Consider the following 22,749-nt stretch of genomic DNA (forward strand, 5'->3'; position numbering starts at 1 on the left):
AATTTGGATAGTCTCTCTCTGCCTTTTGGTTAGTTTGTATAAAGGTTTGTCTGTTTTTTTGATTTTCTCCAAGATCCAACTTTTTGTCTCATTGATTTTTTGTATTGTTTTCTTTGTTTCTATTTTGTTGATTTCAGCTCTCAATTTAATTATTTCCTGCCTTCTAGTTCTGTTGAGTGAGTTTGCTTCTTTTTGTTCTAACGTTTTCAAATATTCTGTTAATTCACTAGTGTGTGATTTTCCCAGCTTCTTTATGTAGGCATTTAATGCTATGAACTTTCCTCTTAATCCTGCTTTCATTGCATTCTATAAATTTGGGTATGTTGTTTGGTCAGTTTCATTGACTTTTAGGAAGTCTTTAATTTCTCCCTTTATTTTGTCGACCCATTGATGATTCAGGTGAGCATTGTTTAATTTTCCATGTGTTTGTGGGTTTTCTGGAATCTCAACTCTGTTTTTGTACCTTAAGTTATCTAAAAGAGAAAAAACATTAAAAGTGTTGTAATTTATTTAAAAATGTCATGAAGAAAAGTCATGCCATGCAACAAAGCTCACATAGGAGGCTTATTGGTAGATGAGAGAGAAGAGGCAGAGACAGGGCAAAGACTGGTCACTGGGGACAAGAGTAATAGAATAAAGAGAAATAGAGAGGGAGAGAGAGAAAAGGAAGATAAGAGAAACAGAGAAACAGAGGAAAAGTAGGCAAGGCCCATCTTTCGAAAGGGAATACAGCAAATGTGCACAGGGGGTGTTCTTAGTGCTGCAGCTGAGGACATATTCTGTCAGGACCCAAAGGGCAGGCCAGTATGGATGCCTGAATACTATCAAAAGGTCAGTGAGTCATGAGGACATCTTAAGTTGTGCATGTGGTGATCTTGGAGATATCATTACTTTCTGAAGTAAGATGAGCCAGCAATTGAGAGAAATTGAATTTTAGGGAACACTAGTGTTATTGTTTCTACCACCCGAAGTTACCAGCATTCTGGCAGAATGTTTAGCCAGGCCAGGCATTGACACTTCCAGGTTCCATGGCCGCAAATGCACCATCAGGCGTTCAGAAAACTTACACAGCAACCCAGGGTCCTCAAGCCCTACGTGATCTACACGACCTATTCGTGAGGCAGCTAACAATCTCTTTAAAATGCTCCACACTCTCTTCCTCCAACGTGCTTCAGACAGGCCTGAGCACTCCCCTTCATTTATCCCCCATCCTTAATAAAATCTTAAAGTGGGTTCTGTTGTGTGTCTTGTGATCCGTCCTCACACATGGTAATTTAGCTAAGCCGGAAGACTGACTCTGTGAATGGGGTCAGCATCCTCAATCAAAGTGCACCTAAAGCCCGGCAAGGGCGGGAGAAAAGTGTCTCAATCGCCAACTAAGTGTCCTGGCTTGTAGTGTCTAATTTTAGTGGGTCATGATGCTTCAAGGCTTTCTTAATGGATCAGGTCACTCTCAGTTAGAGTTCAGGCCATACAGGTTTTCCCAGCTAAAGATTAAATTAGAGAGATATGAGGTGTTGATGATTTTATAACGTTCATGGGATTTTTGGTTAAAAAAATCATAATGTAAATAATGTAATAATTTACAGGGTGGTGGGTGTGGTTTGAATAGAAATTTGTCCCCATAGCCTCATATTTTTGAATGTTTAATTTCCGGAAAGTGGAACTGTTTGAAAGGAGTAACAGGTGTGGTCTTGTTGGAGAAAGTGTCAAGGAAGTGTGTCACTAGGGTGGGCTTTGAGATTCCAAATGTTCAAATCAGACAAAGCATCTTTCTCTGCTGTTTGTACATCAGGATGTAGTTCTCAGCTACTTTTCCAGCACCATATCTACCTGTCTGCCACCATGATCCCCACCATGGTGATAATGTAAGCAAGCCTCAATCAAATGCTTTCTTTTATAAGAGTTGTAATAGTAATGGTGTCTCTTCACAGCAATAGAACAGTGGTTGGCTTGGATCTGTGCTGTGGGTCACTTCTTCCTATCTCATAGAGTGAGCCTTAAATCCAATCAAAGGGTGTTTTTTTATTCCCACATTTATGACATTATTGCAACAGTATATGCTACAGGCAGGTCTCTGTGTAGCTGAGTGAAATCAATGATTGCTTTTCTCCTCTGATAGCACACAAAGTACCTTCCGGTCCCATGAACACTGGTCAGTGGGGCTGAAGAGTCCTATTGGGCACCTGCTCTATTTACTCCATGTTCAACGGCATACGTAAGTTGTGTGTCCAGCAATAGGGCCTTAGCTTCAGGCTATGAAAAGAATCAATAGCCTTGGCAATCGTCTATGATGTTTGGGGGGAGGGGGAGGATGTCTGTGGGAACGGTTTTACCAATGATTCAACAAAATGTACCCCATTCCTGGCACTCGAGCTTTTGTTAGCGATATAAAATATCTGCTTGGGGCATTTTCTCCCCTATTATATGGTGACTCCATTTAAATTTCTTTCTTATATTAATATAGTTTAGGAAGTTTTTACATATGGCTTTTCAAAAGGCCTTTAGTGTCCTTTTCCATTTTCCCTTCTTTATCCTTTCCTCCCCATAATCCTCCTATTTTAGTTTATCCACTATCTGTTTATAAAACTATAATCTATTTCTGCTTTGTTGAAAGATTCCCTACTCCCTTCTTGGTCCCTTACTAGTTACCTAACTTCTGTGCTTATTTGGAACACAAAAATCTCCCATGGTGCAGTAGCGGACTGGTGGTCACGGGCAACCTTAGCTTGTGCTCTTCTTGAAAAGTCTTTACTTCTCCATAAATTTCATTAAAATGCTTTACTGCCTTTACAGACTAACAACTAAGATGGATATAAAATTATTAGCTTTCAATTCTCTCCCTGTAAAAATCTATGGTTATTAATTCAATTCTCATTCTATTTAAGCTACAAAGAAACTAAAATAATTTTTTTTAAAAACCTGATTTGCTCGTGCTCACTCTCCTTCTGCTCCTCCTTTGGATCGTGAGACTTTAGTCCAGTGCTCCAATGTTGGTCTCTGTCTCTGTCTTCTTTCATCGCCTGATGAAGGTTAATATTCAGGGGGATGCTTATATGTTTTCTTTGGGTTCACCTTCTTATTTAGCTTCTCTAGAATCACGAATTATAGTCTCAATGTCCTTTGTTTATGGCTAGAAACCAAATATGAGTGAGTACATCCCATGTTCCTCTTTTTGGGTCTGGCTTACCTCACTCAGGATAGTGTTTTCAATTTCTGTCCATTTGTATGCAAAATTCAAGAAGTCATTGTTTTTTACTGCTGAGTAGTACTCTAATATGTATATATTCCATACTTTCTTCATCCATTCTTCCATTGAAGGACATCTAGGTTGTTTCCAGGTTCTGGCTATTACAAACAATGCTGCTATGAACATAGTTGAGCATATACTTTTGTTGTATGTTTGGGCATCTCTTGGGTATATTCCCAATAGTGGTATTGCTGCACGAGCAAGGAACTCAGGACTGCGAGGGGTGCACCCACACACTGAGGCAATGGGGATGTTCTATCGGGAACTCACCAAGGCCAGCTGGCCGGGGACTGAAAAAGCATGGGACAAAACCGGTCTCGCTGAACATAATGGACAATGAGGACTACTGAGAACTGAAGAACAATGGCAATGGGTTCTTGATCCTATTGCACGTAATGGCTTTGTGGGAGCCCAGGTAGTTTGGATGCTCACCTTAATAGACCTGGATGGAGGTGGGTGGTCCTTGGACCTCCCACAGGGCAGAGAAACCTGCTTGCTCTTTGGGCTGAGGAGGAAGGAAGACTTGATTGGGGGAGGGGGAGGGAATGGGAGGTGGTGGCGGGGAAGAGGCAGAAATCTTTAATAATTAAATAAATTAATTAATTAAAAAAAAACAAAAAAAAATAAAAAACCTGATTTGATATTTATGTAACTGTTTCTGACTGGATGTTTTGACTGATTCTTTGATAGTTTTTAATGTATAACCCCTCCCTAATAATAGTTCCTGCTATTCATCATCACTATTTCAGATATCCCTGGGTTTTGAGTATATTGTACAATTCAATTTTAATTATTATAAATTTAGAGTTAGTCTTTACTTTCTGTTACCTCTCTGCTGTCATTCTGTGACCTCTTCTGTATTCTTAGAAAATGTTTCAAGTTTACAGTGGACAATATTAAATCAATATTTGATCGAATATAACACAGAGTTAAATCCTGATAGTGTACTTTGCTGAAAACATGCCCTCTGTGTTGGTTTTTGCAGTTTAGGGTCACATATCCGTTGGCATAGGTAAGTACAGACTCTCATGGGTGCTTGGGACTCACTTGGCAGCCCTCTGGCACACTGCTGCACCCTGTGTAGACTGAAGTTAGAGAACTCAGTGCCCTTCTCCCCATGGGTCTGATTCCTAACCCGTAACAGTGGTCGTCTGTGAAAGGATTATCCCAGCTGTCTTAGTTAGGGTTCCTATTGCTGTGGAGAAACACCATGGCCACAGCAACTCTTATAATGAAAACACTTATTGGTGTGGCTCTCTTACAGTTTCAGAGGTTCATCCCATTATCATCAGGCAGATCTTCTTGTTTTAGGTTTCATCTAGTATATACACCTTGACAGCATGTCAGCCTAACCTCAATGTGTCCCCCTGGCAGGAGTATATATAAGTAGCGGTCACCTGGCTGTAGTAAGGAGAGAGTAGTTAAGTAGAATGTGAGATGTCAAAGTGGGGAAGCAGAAAGCTGAGAAGCTGTTCAAGAAGATAACAAATGAGAGACCATGAAAATTACAAACCCGTAGCATGTCTTCCACATTGCTAATCAAACCTCTCTTACAAAACAATGTAGTCATAAAGAATTTCAAGATGTTCTCAGATTATAAGCCCTCTAATAGGGATTCTTGTGGGCCCGTGCAGATTTACCAGCTACACTCAGAAGAGCTGATCCTGACTGATAGGTTTGGGCAGGGCAGGATGCCTCCAAATTCAAGATACAATATCTGGGACACAGTCTTCTTGTCCACCTAAAGTTGAGGCTAGATCTTGGAGAGGGTCTGACTCCTTCTATGTCTACTCCCTGCTATGAAGAACTGTCCTCAGGGACCACTACACTTCTTAATCCAGCATCAGCTGCACTAGAATCAAAAGAAGTATTTTTACCATCTTTGAAAGTATTCAATTTTAGCTATCATTAAAAAAAAAGCTGTTGTCTTGCTTTCTGTTTGTAAAGATATTTTAACATGAAGAAAAATGATACAGAGAACTTTTCTGATATATTTTCACCCATATTATCTTGAAGTAAATATGGGGCCTGAGGTGTACAGTGGTAGTATGCTTGTCTATAATGTACAAAGTTCTAAATTTGACTCTTAACATTGAAAAGAAAGCCAGTATCAACACCATCCTGTACCAGAAGATTGAGCAACACTAAACCTGGGGCTATTGTATTCATGAAACAATAAAGCATTTAATTTTACATGTGTATAGAAGGAAGTTTCTGTCTCGCCTGGTCCCACAGCCATTCAGTCCCAAATAAACACACAGTCTTAATTTAATTATAAACTGTTTGGCCTATTGTTCAGGCTTACTACTAATTAGCTCTTACAACTTAAATTAATCCATTATTCTTGTCTATGTTTAGTCACATGGCTTGGAACCTTTTCTGAGTAAGGCATTCTTATCTTGTTTCTTCTGCATCTGGCTTGTGACTGTGTTTCTACCTTTCCTCTTCCCAGAATTCTCCTAGTCTGGTCATCATGCCTATACTTCTTACCTGGCTACTGGCCCCATTTGTGTTTTATTAAACTAATATACATAACAAATCTTTACAGTGTACAAAAGCATTATACCACAGAATGTGTATGTGTGTGTGCATGCACACACATGCACACACAACTTGCAGAAGTAGGTTCTCTCCTACTAATGAATCCCAGAAGTTGAACTAAAGCCATCAGGATTGGTAGCATGAGCCTTTACCCACAGAGCATGTGACTAGCCCAGGAAAAGTTTGTTTGCTAGTCTGTTTCCTAATGACTAGCTCTAAAATTAATTTCATTACTGTTCTTATCAGTAAAAAGAAAGAAGAGGGGGAGTTGGAGGAGGAAGAGGAAGAAGAAAAAAGAAGGGAAGAGAGATAGAGAAGGAAAGTAAAGTCAGGCAGGCAGGCAGGGAAGGAAAGAAGGAAGGAAGGAAGGAAGGAAGGAAGGAAGGAAGGAAGGAAGGAAGGAAGGAAGGAAGGAAGGAAGGAAGGAAGGAAGGGACAAATGAATGGACAAAAGAACAAATGAATGAACAAACAAAGTTTGGGCTCTTCTGAGCTACTGGAGTGAAGGGTGAAATACAAACCTTGCTTTCTCAAGCATTAAAAGTTAATGTCTGGGGGGCTGGAGAGATGGCTCAGTGGTTAAGAGCACTGGCCGCTCTTCCAGAGGTCCTAAGTTCCATTCCCAGCAACCACACGGTGGCTTACAACCGTCTGTAATGAGATCTGGCACCCTCTTCTGTCGTGCGGGCATACATAGAGACAGAATGTTGTATACATAATAAAAAAAAAAAAAGTTAGTGTCTGGGTTGAGTCTGTAACTCAGTGGTGGAGTACTTGCCTAGCACATATGGTTTTATGGCTAGTGGTGGTTGTGAAGATCCAGGAAAGTGTCTAGGGGAGCAGAGTACTCCCTTTCTTCTGATGAAAGGGAAACAAGCAAGTGATCTCATTAGAAGCAAAACATAGAATAACTAACTCCATGACTACCCTGTCTTATAAATCTTTCTCACTGAGACTACAGAAATCCATCATCCTCTCCTACACAACCAGAACTGGTTAAGCCAATGCCTAAGCTGTCAATGGAAAGAGCTCCCATAAATCAAAGGAGCCATCAGAGACAGGACAAGACCCAGAGGCCTCTTCCCTTGGGGCCAAATGTCATAGAACCCTTTTCCTGAGGTAGAGAGGCTGGAAAAACCCTTAAGGGTCAATATTATATGATGTTTGCTTCAAACTGAGTTTCTGAATTTGGAATTGAATATTTACTTTGAAAGACAGTAAATCTAAAGTGGCCAGTGACTGGTTCAGATCAATTTTTAAAATGTTTGTTTTCCTGTTAGCAGGAGTAGAAATAACCAATTGTGAACAGCTGAATTCATCTGTGGAACTAAACAAATAAATAAACAAATGAAGATTACATTTCTGCCCCTCAGAGAAGTCAAAGAATGGGAATCATTTCAGGCCACTGAGGCTGGAGAAAGAAATCACGCACGCTGTAAAGAAAAAGGGCAGAACACAAGCACATTCAAAACTGGTAGCATACGTGGGAGGACTGTGGCTCTTTCCTGGGACCTGCTCTGAATGCAAAGTGGAAAACACAGGACAATTTCACACAAACTTCAAAGAACAGGTGGCTCAAGAGACAGTCACTCACTGTCAGACATGTAACACCTGGTAACAGGAAGTGTTGTGCTGAGTGACCCAGGGATGAGTAGGCAACCATGTGTGGTTGACATTATGATCACCAACATAATCAATACTCTGATCCATGGCACATGCATCCCTGCCTCCTCCTGGGTCAGCTATCAAGTTCAATCTTATCTCTCATCCCTCTTTTTCCACTAGATAATATCCTCACCTTTCCAGGCTTCTTTGCCCATACCTTTGCTTCTTTCATCTCTCTCAACACAAAATACTGTATACATTTTCTAATCATTCAAATTTGTATTAATTTTGATTTTTAAATGCATATAGAAAAATTTCCCAAGCCCCTGCTTCACACGTTATCTATAGTTTGACCCTGTGGTATAAGAAGAAATAGAAAGGGTGGTCTTAAGTCTTCTTGCTCCTGGTTTTGGCAGAGAAGTAAATGTCTTGAAGCCCCTAAATAATAAAAGGTGATAAAGGCATCTTTTACTCTAGAGAGGCCAGTCTTAGTGGCTCCTAGATGGCTTCAAGCTAGTGGATGTCCCTGAGAAGGACAAAGTCTAGATCAGAAGCTTAGCACTTCAGTCCTGCTCCAAAACTCCGGGAAGGGAGAGGGACTTGAGATTGAGCCAGTGGTCAATGGCTAGTGATTTAGTTGGTCATGCCTACACAACAGAAAGACCTCTAAGTCCATAAGCAGTGAGGCTCAGGAGCCTGGGTTCAACCCATTTGTGCTCTTGGAGGAGATGTGAGTTAATTCCACAGAGACAAAGTATCTGGTTAGTAACCTTCCAGGCCTTGTCCTATGTGCATTTGGCTGTTCATGTCCTTTACAACAAACTGAGAGTTAATATTCATGTTCATGAATTCTGAGTTATTGTAGCAAATTACTGAACCTTGGGGGAGGAAGGGAATTCTACTCTGAGGACCTGGTGCTTACAGCTGGTACTCGAAGTTAGTACAACACTGCAGGGTGAGTTTTGAAATCTGGGAAGTCAGATGCTAATTCTGGGTTAGAATTATGGGGTAGCTAGCTGATAATAGAGGTGGAGAAATGATGATGATGTTATAAAAGACACAATACCATTGGGTATCAAGAGGGGGAAAAAATCCCTCTAGCGCCTATCAAACTTAACAATTCTACTACTGATTACATTTTAATTATATCACATTTTAGTCATATTTGTTATGACTTGATTTCCCCATATTCAAACTATACACTCAAGTCTCCTCACCACAAATACAGTTAAGTTCTTTAAGGGCAAGCTAAAACCCTACATGTGAGGAGAGCTTTTCGGGCCATCATTGGAATCTCAGTCACGTGCTTTTCTTTCACAGAACACTTAATTACAGCACCTTCACAGTTTCTCTGTGTTACAGTGGCCAGGAGAGAACACAGACTTCTCTTCAGTGCTTCAGAATAAATGGGGGCAATCTCTGAAATATTTCACCAGTAGCCCTCCAAACTGCCATGGCCATTTAAACCACGGTTGTCGAGGAGAGGAAGGAGATGGGCTGCCTAAAGGCAGCTGGAGACCTGCATAAGCTTTCTATTCTGAAAGAGGATAGTGGGTTAAAACAGGAAACCTAAAGTGTGGGGAAACACGAGAAAACCCCGTTATGGTGTATAACATGGATAGTTTGGAACATATAAGCAAGGGAAAGAAGCTCTTCTGGAACAATCTAGAAACTTATTACCAAGTTTAATCCACCTACAAGGAAAACCACTAAATGGCTATATGCCATTACCTCTTCATTTTTTGCATTTAAAGGAAACAAAATGATACACTTTTAATGACCAATATCTCAACAATTTAGCAGGGATTACCCTGCCCTTTTCGTTCCTAAATTAGGACAACATCTGGATGTGTGCAATCGATTAATGGTATTATGAAATATGACAGCTGAAAGTGATTCTTTTTTAAATTTTTAACTTTTGCATCCAAATATAAAAGATATTTTGCGAATATAAGTTTACTAGTTGGAAATAACTGTATCTGTCTTTTTTGAAAGACAAGATTTGCAGTTTTAATTAATTAATTAATAATTTTAGGAGACAGAGTCTAGCCACATAGATCTCTCTGGCCCAGAACTATGTAGACCAGACTGGCCTTAATCACAAAGAGATTTACCAGTCTCTGTCTCCCAGGTCCTAAGATTAAAAGGATTTCCCCACAACACCTAGATTTATGCACTTTTTAAGTCATATTTCAGAGAACTTAAAATTATCATGTATCATTAAGAAAATCCTCATTACACAGATAGAAACGTGTGCGGAGCGTGAGGACAGACAATATTGTTTTCCCCATGATGGAAGCGTTTTTAAAATGTAGGATGCCAATTTAGCTACTAATTCTAATTTATAGAGGTGAATAACTGTCCAGAAAAAAACTACACTCTATTTTTCATAGAAAGTAATTCAAGTATTGTATATAATATTCAGAAAACTTCTCATTACTACAATGGGAGGGTGAAACCCCTCCACTTATTACATGTCAGTGGTCCAAAAAGAAAATACAAATGCATTTATCCTAAGTCAACTTTTGTTTATGTCACATCGATTATGAAAATTCTACAGAAGTCAATTGTCATGTTCATTGTTAAAGTCAAAAATGCAAAATAATTCTGGGACTGCCGGTGTAGAACTCTTACCTAGCATGCGTGAAGTCTTAAGTGCATTCCCCAGTGGCAGAGAAAAATTGAGGTTGTTAACATACTGTGTGCATAACCTCAAACCAGTAACTGTCTGTTTGGTGGGAGGCTGAAAAGTTAATTGTGTTTTGTGTGTGAAACAATGTCTCAGGAGATCTAAAACTTTTGAAGAGTATGACAGGGTAGCTATGATTTTCATGATCTTAGAAAAAACATCGATATCACATTTTGTTAGAAGTTATGATTGCCTCGAGAACCAAGCATTCTGGGTGGAGGTGAAACTTCACAGGTTAACAGGATTGAATTTCACATTCAATTTTCCTCTTGTAACTTAAAAAAAGGAACATTCTCAAATTGAATTAGATTATTAAATACCTGTACCAAAATTCCAAGTTATCAGATCTCCCAGAAATTTTACCTGTTGTGTGCTGCTGTCAGGTAATTTCATTACAGGGTCGGTGTGAAAATAAGAATTCTCAGATGTGTTTGTGTAGAGTTCTAGGAAAATCACACTCAAAACTGCAGTAGCTTTACCAAATAATTCATATCAACCTGTATAGTGGTTATTAAAATGAAAAGCATTATGTCGTATTCATTTTATTATGTACCTAAAACACCTTTCATTTCTAGCTTTCAAAATTAAACCATTTTGGTATATTCTTGAAAGCCACATATGGCGAGACTCTAGCATTCCCAGCACACCTACGGGAAAGGAGGCTAGAAATACCCTGTAACCCAGACCACACTTATTTTCATCAGAGGGAAATGGAATGATGATGTCCCCTAGGAGGCAAGGACCTGGAAGTGGCAAGAACTTTCTGCACCTGATGGATTAACAATGACATTGGACTCCTGGGTTTAATAGTGGGGACAGCTTTTCCTTTAATTACACACACTAGGCATGGTACTAGATACTAAGTGTTTCTTTCCAGTTCTTTTCTGATTTTGTCTTGTGGTAGGAATATCACAAGCAGGGTTTTGTGCATGCTCGATAAGCACTCCGGCACTCAGCTACTGTCTAGCTATCCAGCCTTTGCCTCTGGAGACAAGGCCTTGCTATGGAGCCCTTGCTTAAAAGGGAGACTCTCCTGCCTCAGTTTTCTGAGTTCTAGGATTCCAGGTATATGTAACATGACTAGGCTCAGCACCAAAAGATGGTTTGAATGGTTTTGGCAGTGTGCCCCTGGATTCCTGAAGTCTGGATGTCCTTGAGATATGGAAAAATACATTTTTTTCCAAGGGCCAAAACGGGCGTCTTAGATGGGAGTGTTTGGTTCGATCTCTGTCACCTACACTTGAGTTTCCTTTCAAAATGGTTAATGCATTTCACAGGATTGGTGTTACTGATCACAAAGTAAATGTTACCTTGCACAATATCCAGAGTTACACCTGGGTACAGGCCTTGCTCCTCAGCGTCTACACTTAGGAGGGGTTCTAAAAGGAGCCAGGTGTCATGCTGGGCACCGAGATGGTGAAGATCAGTTCAACCCTTAGTGGGACACTACTTACCATGCACTCGGCTAGTAGGCCACACTGCCCAACTTCAAATCCCCTCCTGGACCCTAGTGACTCTGGTCTTGGTCAAACTACCTTCCTCCACTAGTCTTTAGGGAAACCATCGAGTTTTTCTTGTAATGTGGGATATTTGGGAGTGAAAGGGACCTGCAGCAGTCACTCTGGGATGAGGGCGACAATGGGAACAAAGCAAACAAGAACTTGTCCAGTTCAGCCGTCTCCAAACTCATCGATCCCACAGCAATCAGTGCTGTTGGTACCAATGCTGCAGATGCCATGGTCTAAACCTGCTCTTTCACTCCTGGGCTCGGCATTTCCACAAGCAGACTGTTTTTCTGCTTATAGTACATGAGCTAACACCTGCCTCCTACCACGTGGAAAAGAACATCGACTTTAGCCAGTTTTCCCAGACTGTGGCAAGGACAGGCTCTGCCTGTTTCTAAGGACTTGATGGCCCCGTTAATTAACATTAGACCAAAGGGTCTGTGGACTGCAACATCCTCCCACCTATGCATACACCCCAGCTAGTATTCCCAGGGTGGGCCTATGCCTGGAATAGGTCCTCAGACTCCTGGAAGTCTAAACAATTACCACAGGCTGTGACTCACTTTCAAGGAAGATCCTGGAAACAGATTTCTCAACAGCCACTGGGGTACTTAAGGGCTGTATATCAACATCTAGATAATGCCTATTTAACCTTCACCCCCGTTCATGCCCAAGAAAACCAAGATTCATGAAAGCACAGAAAGTTGCTAAGGTTACATACAGAAAGATCAGGGCAGCCAGCATTGGGGCTTCAAATCTGCTGGCCTCCAACAAACCTATTCTTGCTTGAAGTGTGAACAGCTAGGTATGCAAGATGATTTTACATCATTCATCATTAAGTGGCAATGTTTGTTTTTAAAATAATGATTTATCATTACTTTAAGTTGAGTTAAAGAAAAAACTGGTACTAGAAACCTGAAGTGGCAGATTTTCCTACATGGGATGGAATAAGTACACCTGGGAAATAGGCAGCCTTATGACAGAATAAGGTAACTAGTAGCTACAGGCTCTCTTGAATAAACCTGATTTCTAGTACCTGATGTGTGGCTCCAGCCTCAATACTCATTTGTGTTGAATTCCATTTCCTCAAGATTATCAGGTAGGCAAATCTGTACAGTTTGAGGAAAATGTGTTAACAATGAGATAAGAACGGTTGTTGGGCCAGGAGGTGCACACCTTTAATCCCAGAACTCAGGAGGCAGAGGCAGGTGGATCTCTGTGAATCTGAGGTCAGCCTGGTCTACAAAGAGAGCTCTAGGATAGCCAGAGTATTTACACAGTGAAACCCTGTCTTGAAAAACCAAAAAGGGAAGGAGGGGGGAGGGAGAGGGAGGGGGAGAGAGAGAGAGAGAGAGAGAGAGAGAGAGAGAGAGAGAGAGAGAGAGAGAGAGAGAGAGAGAGAGAGAGAGAGAGGGAGAGAGAAAGTTTGAGGGGGCTGGAGAGATAGAGAGATGGCCCAGTGGTTATGAGCAATGACTGCTCTTCCAGAGGACCTGGTTCAACTCCCAGCACCCACATGGCAGTTCACAACTATCTGTAACTCCAGTTCCATGACACCGGACACCTATGGCAAAATACCAAAGCACATAATAAAAATTTTAAGAGATTTATTTTTAAAAAAATTAAAAAAGAAAAACATTGTCAGAGAAGACCTAGTCTTCTGGAAAAGGTATTTACAATCTAAAACCTCTGATCGAAGGGCAGAATATTATCAATCACAGCCTCAGGAAGAAACTGTTATATGGGAGCTCAAAGTTCCTCTCAGACCACAAGGAATCTTATCTCAACAGCTGGGCCTGTCAGAACCAGCCTCCTGGGACATTTCCTTGATTCTTTACACCAGTTCTGTCACTGTAGCCAGATAAAATGAACTATGTGCTGCTTCCTGCTAGCTTATGTACTTTAAAGGGATCGTATTGCTTCAATGGACACGCCAATATTTCAGATTTTCTTCTAGAGCAAATCTAACATTGATTTGCAACGTGCTAACAACAGCCTGGAACAATTCCGTTCCCTATTGCAACTTACCTGTCCAGTAGAGATCCCTGCACACTTCACCAAAAGACCCTGAGTGAGTAGGATTAACCCTTTCATTTTTATTGCAGTAATTATCACATTCAGCTGAAACTACACATACTTTGTTCATTTTCCTTCCTGTGGAAGGAGTTTCCTAATGCAGAAACATCATTCTGAGTTCTACGCTGGATCTGGTCAGTATTGCTGAAGCATACTTTCTGCAGTACAGGAACCATGGCTAACACTCAAGAATCATTCTTTTCTAGGACCCAAGTTAAAAGTCATATATTAACTCATTTAATCCTTACAAGCTCCGAGAAACAGGTAATTATTCTGTTTTAAAGATAATGTGACAACTTTGGCCACGGTGATGTCACACATCAACAAGGGGTTCTCCAGGACTTCCCGCATGGTCCACGGTGATGTTACACATCAACATGGGGTTCTCCAGGACTTCCCGCATGGTCCACAATCTTCATATATGTTGACATTCTTGGCATTTCACAAAAAATACACACCATGAAAACAATGGTGTACTTTTTAAGTTTTATAGCACTACATAAATGCCAACAAGCTTATTAAAAATTTCTGACACCCTTTTAAACAGGTTAAACAAAGCTTACCTATTACTTCTTCTAAACTTCTAAACACATTTTTTGGGAAATCAAAGCTCATGTTCTTAGATTAAGGCTGATAGTCCCTCCACACAAATGAAGAGCTTTCCTCACGTAGAACAAAGCTGAAGTTCTGTGCCCCTCTCTCAGAACATTTACCTGTTTTTTCCTTCACTACACTCAGAAATGGGCAACTTCAGTAGCTGGTTGCCTAAATTTTGCCAGAAAGGAATGCTCTATGCAAGGCTTTACACTACTATAATCCAGCTCACTGACGTCACAGTACCATTCTTCAAGCACAAACACTGCTGAACTCTCTTAAATATCTCACCAATGGAAATGCTAAACTCATTCCCCAATATATTTTACTTTACAAACTGACATTCAGAAAAAGTCATCAAAATTAAATTTAAGTAAGATTTATTGAGTGCCTGCAGTGTGCACAGCCCATCACTAGACATGGTGAAATTCAGACATACAACATATCCCAGCCTTGGATACCCTGTGATCTAATTAGTATAACACAGTGTAGAAATAATGAATTCCATGTCATTGCTCATTTGGGGACAACATTAAAGAGCTGTAATTTAAGTAATCCAACTTAGATAACACCACTGCAAACAAGTCAAAGATGAAAGCACATAGCAACAGAAAGGAACGCTATAGATGATTTTTATTTTGAATCCTCTGCTTTCTTCTTATAATGGTCCGAAGCCTCCGCAATACCAGCTTATCGGAGAGTAGCATGTCATCTTGCTGTTCTAGATAATCCAGCAAATTTTCAGTCCATTCAAGTGCAGCTTTGTGACTAATATGCTTGTCTGGATTTAGCTCTGCTTTCCTAGTCTTCCTGGAAGGCTTTTGCTCAGCAGTCATTGCCTGGCTTTTAGCATCTACAATGTCAGCTAAGACCTGACAGTTTGAGTCACTGCTCCGAGGGTCAAACCACTGCTCAATATTTTCAATGTCAACATGCTCACAGTCTTCTGTATTCTGTAAAACTGTTGCTAAATTAGCAGCTAAAATGGCTCCTTCACCAATGTTCACGCTTGAATTTTCTTCATGGCCAGGGAAAAGCTTTTTCCACGCTCTGGTTATGGTATTTGATCTTATCATGTTCCAAGCTCTTGAGGCCTCATAAATTGCATCCAACACTGTCAAATTCTTCCAAAACATTTTTGGGTCATTTGCTTCATCCATGTATTTCTGGATAAGTCCTGCTCGATAGTATCTTTTGACTGTGGTTAAAACTCCTTGGCTCATAGGTTGAATGAGACTTGCTACATTTGGTGGCAAATATTTCACAATTATCCTGCCGTCATCTGAGCTCAACAGGTCTTGAGTTGGATGCGCTGAGGGGAAATCTAAAAGCAGTACTGCCTTTTCTCGAAGCCCTTTGGATTTCAGATGCTTCTGCACCTGTGGCACAAAGCACTTCTCAAACCACTGTCTGAAAACAGACTGCTCGATCCATGCACTTTTTTGACTGAAGTAAGTGACAGGAAGGTTGGAAAGGTCAGTTCCCTTGAAGGCACGGGGTCTTTTTGCTTTCCCCACAACACAAAGATTAAGCTTATGTAAACCCGTGGCATTTGCACAACACATAACGATGATTCTCTCTCTGCTTGACCTATACTCCGAAGTACTCTGGTCAGTGTCAAAAGCCAATGTCCTTGGGGGTAGGCATTTCCAGAATAGTCCAGTTTGATCAGCACCATAAATTTGTTCTGGTAAGAGACTTTCTCTTTCCATGAATTCCTGAAAGTTACCACAAAATTCACTGGCAGCAGTTTCATCCCCTTTTAATTTTGTCCCTTTACCAGCAGCCTTTGGAATGCCGTGGCGCTGCTTAAACCGAGTTAGCCAGCCTGATGAGGCATTAAAGTCACCTTCCATCCCCAGGGCATCAAAGAAGAACCTGGCTTGTTTTGCACAGATAGTCCCAGACACTGGAATCCCGTCTGTTTTCTGTTGGTTAAACCACTCTATCATAACTCTATCAAGCTCCTCATATGTTGATGACTTCATAGATTTACGTTTGGACACCCCACTAGTAGGATCTGAACTGTTAGCATAATTTATAATTCTTTCTTTGTTTTTTTTAATGTCGCGCACTGTGGATTCACCAATCCCATACACGACAGAAAGCTTTTTAAAAGAGTTACCTTCTTCAAGCTTCTTAATAATGTCAAGTTTGTCTTTAATTGTCAAGACCACACGCTTACGTTTCCCCAACATTTTAGTCTAATGTTTTAGACAATTAACAACCTAGATTGGAACATAAAGGGACTAGAAAATGGAGGCTTAAGAGTCCTCAGCCGTTCCCTGGGGCTTAGACGGTGCAACAGTTTTCAAAGGAAGCCTGAGTCTCTTCACCTGCATTTTGGAACTTCAAGTTCCTATGACCAGGGAAAGCTCCAATTGGTCCTATTTTCTCTTCTTCCTCCTTGCTCTTTTCATAACGAGCAGCCTTACTGGAAGCCAGAAGTTGAAACTATACTGCCCTACCAAGGGATCTAAAACAGTCTCACAGTGATCAACTTTTGCAGAATTTTTCTTTTCTTATGCTTGCAAACTTGACCTACAAAAAAGCGGAGCAGGAAGAATCACTGTCTGACTGTTGTCTTTGTCAGGCAGCCAAGTGTGTGAATGCTCTCTTCAAGGTAAGGACTCCAGTGAGTACCTATGAAAATCATAGACGGGAGGTGAGCTGTCGGACTGCAAGTGGACAAGCAAACAACTCAGTACTTGAAACCAACGGAAACTTACACCTAATGGATTTGGCAGCTGAAAGCGAAACAGCGGAGAAGTGATGTCACATGATTCAAGAAAGAATAAAAAACTTCATTGGTGAAATCAGGACCCAAGGCTGAAGCTAGGGGGTGGTGGCAGGCTGGGTGAAGACCATACAGTAATCCTGGTGGACGACGATCTCCATGACCACAGAAGTAGCTGCTCGAGCCTCTGAAACCTACAGGAAAACACCAAACACGTTTTCTTTTCAGTATCAGTCCATGGTATTACTCGTACCTACCCCTGCAATTGTGTCGAGGACATCACTGCCTACCAACCAGGCAGGTAACAGACAAATAAAGCTCGCAGGCACCACCCGGGAGCTTGAGAGCCTACCTCCTGACACTACCAGGGCCTCTCCCCGCCCCGGCCAGCGAGCTCCGAGCCGGACGCTGGGTGAAAGTCGGCGACAGGGGGTCACGGCCGCAGCCCGGCAGCGGGCGAGCGGTCACCGGGCGCGCCAGACGCTGGAAAGCGGGGCGCCGGCATCGCGCCGCCTGACCGGCCGGAACGCAGAACCAACAGTGGAGGTCCCCAGCGAAGGCGACCCCGCCGGCCGCCGCACAGCGAGCGCTCAACCGAGCCGCTCGGCAGAGCCGGAAGGCAGGGGATTAGGAGCGCGCGCGCGCCCCCGCAGGAACGTGGTGTCGACGAGGGGGCGGGGATGCGCGGGCGGGCGGGCGAGCGCGCGGAGGGGGCGGGATCTCTGCGGGGGAGGGGAGGGGCTTGGTCAATGCTCCGCCTCCGGACGCGCAGCCAGCCGCGGCCTCGGGCGGATGACTATTCCTCTGGCCAGCAGGGGGCGTCACAGCCTCGTTCGCGGTGGCGGGGCTTTGCGGCTGAGGTTTGCAAAGGGACTTGCAATGGTTGTGTCTGCATTCCGGTTCAAGACCCAGGTCTCTGGGTGCCTAGGGAGCGCTCGGCGCCTGTTTCCAATCCTCTGCGTCTGCGGCGGCGGCGGCGCAGAGCCCAGTAGCCGGGCGGGCGGGCGGGCATGGCGGAGGGCGCAGAGGACCTAATAATGCTGGAGCAGCAGTGGAAGGATCTGTCCCTGCTGTCAAAAGGGAATTTCAAGACTTTGATCTGGATCGGGTCCTGGCGCTGTCTTCTTCCGTCCCTCTATCTGTTGAATAATACCAAAAGAAAACAAACAAAAAAAAAAAACTCATCTCCTCCACAATCGCCTAAACATATCTTAACTTCTATTTCTCAAGGCAACGTTTTTACTAAAATTTTAGTGCTCCGAAAGGAAAATCAAACTGAGCATTCACTGTGTAAAGGAAGAATGTTGATTCCAAGCGCCCTTTCTGTCTCCCCAGCCATATGTGCACCATTGTCCTCAGAATCTCACCTTTCCACTCTCTGGCGTGGTGAAAATCCCTTCATCTATTTGTGCTGTCACTGAGTGGCTTTGGATAACTCCTAGTTTTGCCTTGGCCTGGTGGAAATCCCTTCTTCTATTTGTGTTGTCACTGGATAAGTCCTAGTTTTGCCTTGAAAGTAGACTTCCCACAACTCTCTCCCGCTTCTAGCTGCCAACCTAGCAATCTTGGCAATTCTGAATGGCCATTTCGAGTAAAGTACAATTTCACGATGGTTTTACATTGCTTTAAACAGATTTCTTTCCCTTTCTTGTTTCTAAACAGCGTGAAACACTTGCAGCTGTTTACTCCTTGACAGACAGGAGAGCTGGCTGTCACAGACTGCAACCTCCTGGAAATCAGGCTACAGATAACCAAAAGGAAACTTGCCTGACTTTACCCTGTCCCCTCCTTTCTCGTCCTCCTGGGGTCACTTTGACCTATGACATATAAATAAATAGATAAGTAAAGAAGAAGAGGGGGGGAGGAGGAAGAGGAGGAGGAGGAGGAGGAGGAGGAGGAGGAGGAGGAAGAGAGTAAATCCTGCCTATCTGCCTCCCCCACTTACTTTCTGAAAGCAAATCTCCTTCTCCACAGTGTTTTTGTGTCTTTTGGTGTCTCCCTGGTGGTTGTTTATTTTTTATAGGTGTGTCCTGTCACTCAAATCTACTTAAGAGACTTTAACCAACACTCTACAATGCCTGTGCTTTTACAAGGTTTAGTTCTATCTGATAAATATCTCATTTTGGTGGGGGGTCAGGGAGGATAGGTTGTGGGTTGTTGCCAACTTAGAGTATAGGGTCACAAGTCGGGTGCTTAACGATGTGTGATATTATAATTGTACATTGCCATGTGTTTGTCAAATCATGTAGAAGGCACAATACCGAGAGTCAGGTTTGGTGCCAGCTACAGATGGTGTGTGGTAAGAGTGACAATGTAGGTTCCCAGCTGTGACAGGTTGTACCACTCTGGTGTTGACAATGGGGCAGCAGCAAGTATATGGAAAATCTGTCTTTTATTTAGTTTTGCTGTGAATCTAAATTCCTTGAAGACACAATCCAACTCAGGTTAACATGGTGCTAGATGCCAGTAGTCCCAGCTACTTGGGAAACAGTAGCAGGAGGATTACTTGCGCCCAGGGATTTGGGGTCAGCCTGAGCAACCCAGGGAGACATGTTTCCAACAAAAAAAGCAATAAATTTATTTCTACAAAGAGGTAGTTCCAAAAAGTTCTTGTCTAGCATACACAGAACCCTGGGTTTCATCCCCAGTGCTGCATAAAATGGGGTCTTGTGGTACATGATGCTAATCCAGAACTTGGGGTGTAGATGCAGAAGGGCCAGAAAGTCAAGATCATCCTAGGCGCCTTTTTGGCACCCTGAGCAGCACCATGGCGGTCGGCAAGAACAAGCGACTGACGAAAGGCGGCAAGAAGGGAGCCAAGAAGAAAGTGGTTGATCCATTTTCGAAGAAAGATTGGTATGATGTGAAAGCCCCGGCCATGTTCAATATTAGAAACATTGGAAAGACACTAGTCACGAGGACTCAAGGAACCAAAATTGCATCCAATGGCCTCAAGGGTCATGTGTTTGAAGTGAGCCTTGTTGATCTCCAAAACGATGAAGTTGCATTTAGAAAATTCAAGCTAATCACTAAGGATGTTCAGGGCAAAAACTGTCTGACTAACTTCCACGGCATGGATCTTACCCGGGACAAAATGTGTTCCATGGTCAAAAAGTGGCAGACCATGATTGAAGCTCACGTTGACGTCAAGACAACCAATGGTTATTTGCTCCGACTCTTCTGTGTTGGTTTCACTAAAAAACGCAACAATCAGATCCGCAAGACCTCATATGCACAGCACCAGTAGGTCTGCCAGATCCGGAAGAAGATGATGGAGATCATGACCCGGGAGGTGCAGACAAATGACTTGAAGGAAGTGGTTAATAAACTGATTCCAGACAGCATTGGGAAAGACATACAAAAGGCTTGCCGGTCCATTTATCCTCTTCATGATGCCTTCATTAGGAAAGTAAAAATGCTGAAGAAACCCAAGTTTGAATTAGGAAAACTCATGGAGCTCCATGGTGAAGGTGGTAGTTCTGGAAAATCTACTGGTGATGAGACAGGTGCTAAGGTTGAACGAGCTGATGGATATGAACCACCAGTCCAAGAATCTGTGTGAAATACAGATTTTTAATAGTGACAAATAAAGTCTTATTTGTGAAGAAAAAAAAAAGATCATCCTAGGCAAGTGTGAGGTCAACCTGGGCTACAGAAGACTGTCAAAAGAAAAAGGAAGAGAGAGAGACAGACAGACAGACAGACAGAGAGACAGAGAGAGACAGACAGAGAGAGAGACAGAGAGAGAGAGACAGAGAGAGAGAGACAGAGAGAGAGAGAGGAAAAAAGAAAGTAAAGAAAAAAGAAAAAAGCAAGTAAGTTAGATCCTCTTGTTCCTCAAGAGCCTTATTGACCCCAGGAAATTTCTTATTCCCTCTCCTCTCTTTGGGTCATAGCTTTCCTCCATCTTGGTCTGTCTTCTTATTTCCCAAGTCTCCGATCTCTTTCCTTTTCCCACAAATAATTTAGGAATCATCAGACTCTTTTTTTTACTTTATTATTGGAGTAAGTGTGTACTCTTTGTCTTTTATTCAGATAGTCTTAAAATTCATTGCAACTTATCTTATAATCAAAAGACATGAGTCATGCAATTGCATTACATTCATACATGTAATCCCAGCACTCAAAAGGTAGGACAATCAGAAAATTCAGCCCCGGCTACTAACAAGTTCCAGGCAGCCTGGGATGCACAGTGGAACCCTAACTCAAACAAATAATAGACATTTTGTCTTCTATTAGTTCTTATTTCCTTCTAATACATACCATCACTTGATCCTTTAAACACTTGGTGGGGTGGCTGTCACTTTGTAAATCTAGTAAACCTTGTGGACAGAATGGAAACTTACATCATTCTGGTTTTAAAGCAATGTGTTCTACCTGCATTACCAAACTGCCCAATGGAAATACACAACTCAAAGACACAAAAAGAAGAAAATATGTACTAGGCTTATTTGTTCCTGCATAATTAAACTTGTCCTTTATTGAACTAGAATATTTATTATCAGTCTATCAAAATGGTGTTTTAGTCATGAGAACACTATAAATCCACCATGGTCATTAGACACAGAACATGGTGCACTTGAAGTGCACATCTGAAAAAATGCCAAGCAGCTGGTTTGTCCTCATGGTTGTCAACTTTTCAGCTGACCTGTGCAGATCTTGTTTGCTGGACCTGGGATCTGAGAACCTGAAAAAAAAAATGGGCAGACCACAATCTAATGCTGTAGGCAATCTTACTTCAGGTTCAGTGTCTTTTACACACGGATATAACAAAGAAACCAATGATCCAAGGAAGTCTGAGTTCAGAAAAACATGTAAATAAACTACTAAACATATAAAGAAACATTCTAAATATTAACAGAGCAGCCCTTAACCAGAAATTTCTCAGGACAGACTAATTTAAACACAATTATCTGACACATACTGTAGATTATATCTGAAAAAGCATGAAAGCAAGGCAGAAGGCCATATCCAGGTTCAGGATTCTACAGCTATGTTCTGACATCCAACAAAAACAAACATGTTATAAATTAAATGCAAATGTTTAGCACAGGAGGCACAAAAATCACGTCCAGGAACAAGCCAGGAACAAAATACACCGGAGGTAAAAGGCCCTCTGCTTTTTTTCCTGGAGCCTCTATTACAGTCCCCTAAGACATTGTTTACCATGAGCCTTTCTTTGGAGCATGTTCTGACAGTAACCTCTGATTCCCTTTCTTCTGAGCTAGCATCAGTGTGCATGTTATCTGTTTTTCTTCACACATAACAGTTTTGTAATAGAATGGGATTCATGCAGGAGAGTAAATTCTTAATGTTAAGGGTCTTCTCTGTTGTTGTTTTTGTTTGCTTTTCCTTTATTAGTGATCCCCATTGTCTAGGATATTTTCCTGTGATACTGAATCAATTACTAGAATAAGCATCATATGACATCATAAATTCTTTACCATGCTGTAGTTTGTCTGAGTATTAAACCCATTTGGATTATAAAAATACTTTAAAAATAGCCACTCCCAATTGAAAATTAGTGGGCTAAACAGAATTCGGTTCCTGTTGCTGACTTTTGGTTTAAGAACGGTCAAGGTGACTTTGCTAGTTGGAGCATGATTCAGCTTTCTTCTGGAGGGTGTGTTTGTGCTTGTGGACAAAGAGAGCATGAATATTTCTCATTAATAAAACAAAAGCTTGCTCTTTGAAGTTTCTGTTATTGATAAATTTACATTACTTTGCAATATTTTAAAAAACCCCAATTGGT

General features: G+C 41.8%; 1 protein-coding gene and 1 pseudogene across 2 annotated transcripts; one reads left to right on the plus strand and one right to left on the minus strand.

The window, feature by feature from the left end:
- Positions 1–14,311: 14,311 nt before the first annotated feature.
- Positions 14,312–17,652, minus strand: Tigd2 (tigger transposable element derived 2). Of its 2 annotated transcripts, XM_057773697.1 has the most exons (3): positions 17,350–17,652; positions 16,990–17,191; positions 14,312–16,903 (listed from the first exon to the last, which is right to left on the minus strand). In XM_057773697.1, exon 3 carries the CDS (start codon positions 16,456–16,458, stop codon positions 14,881–14,883), a length of 1,578 nt encoding a protein of 525 aa, XP_057629680.1. In that variant the 5' UTR covers positions 16,459–16,903; positions 16,990–17,191; positions 17,350–17,652; the 3' UTR covers positions 14,312–14,880. The 2 variants fall into 2 exon arrangements, with proteins under 2 accessions (XP_057629680.1, XP_057629670.1); XM_057773687.1 differs by having other exon boundaries at positions 14,312–17,191.
- A 2,104-nt stretch (positions 17,653–19,756) lies between these two features.
- LOC130882251 (40S ribosomal protein S3a-like) lies at positions 19,757–20,576 on the plus strand (annotated as a pseudogene).
- The last annotated feature ends 2,173 nt before the right edge of the window (positions 20,577–22,749 follow it).

Source organism: Chionomys nivalis, chromosome 1 (assembly GCF_950005125.1).
Source record: "Chionomys nivalis chromosome 1, mChiNiv1.1, whole genome shotgun sequence".
Lineage (NCBI taxonomy): Eukaryota > Metazoa > Chordata > Mammalia > Rodentia > Cricetidae > Chionomys > Chionomys nivalis.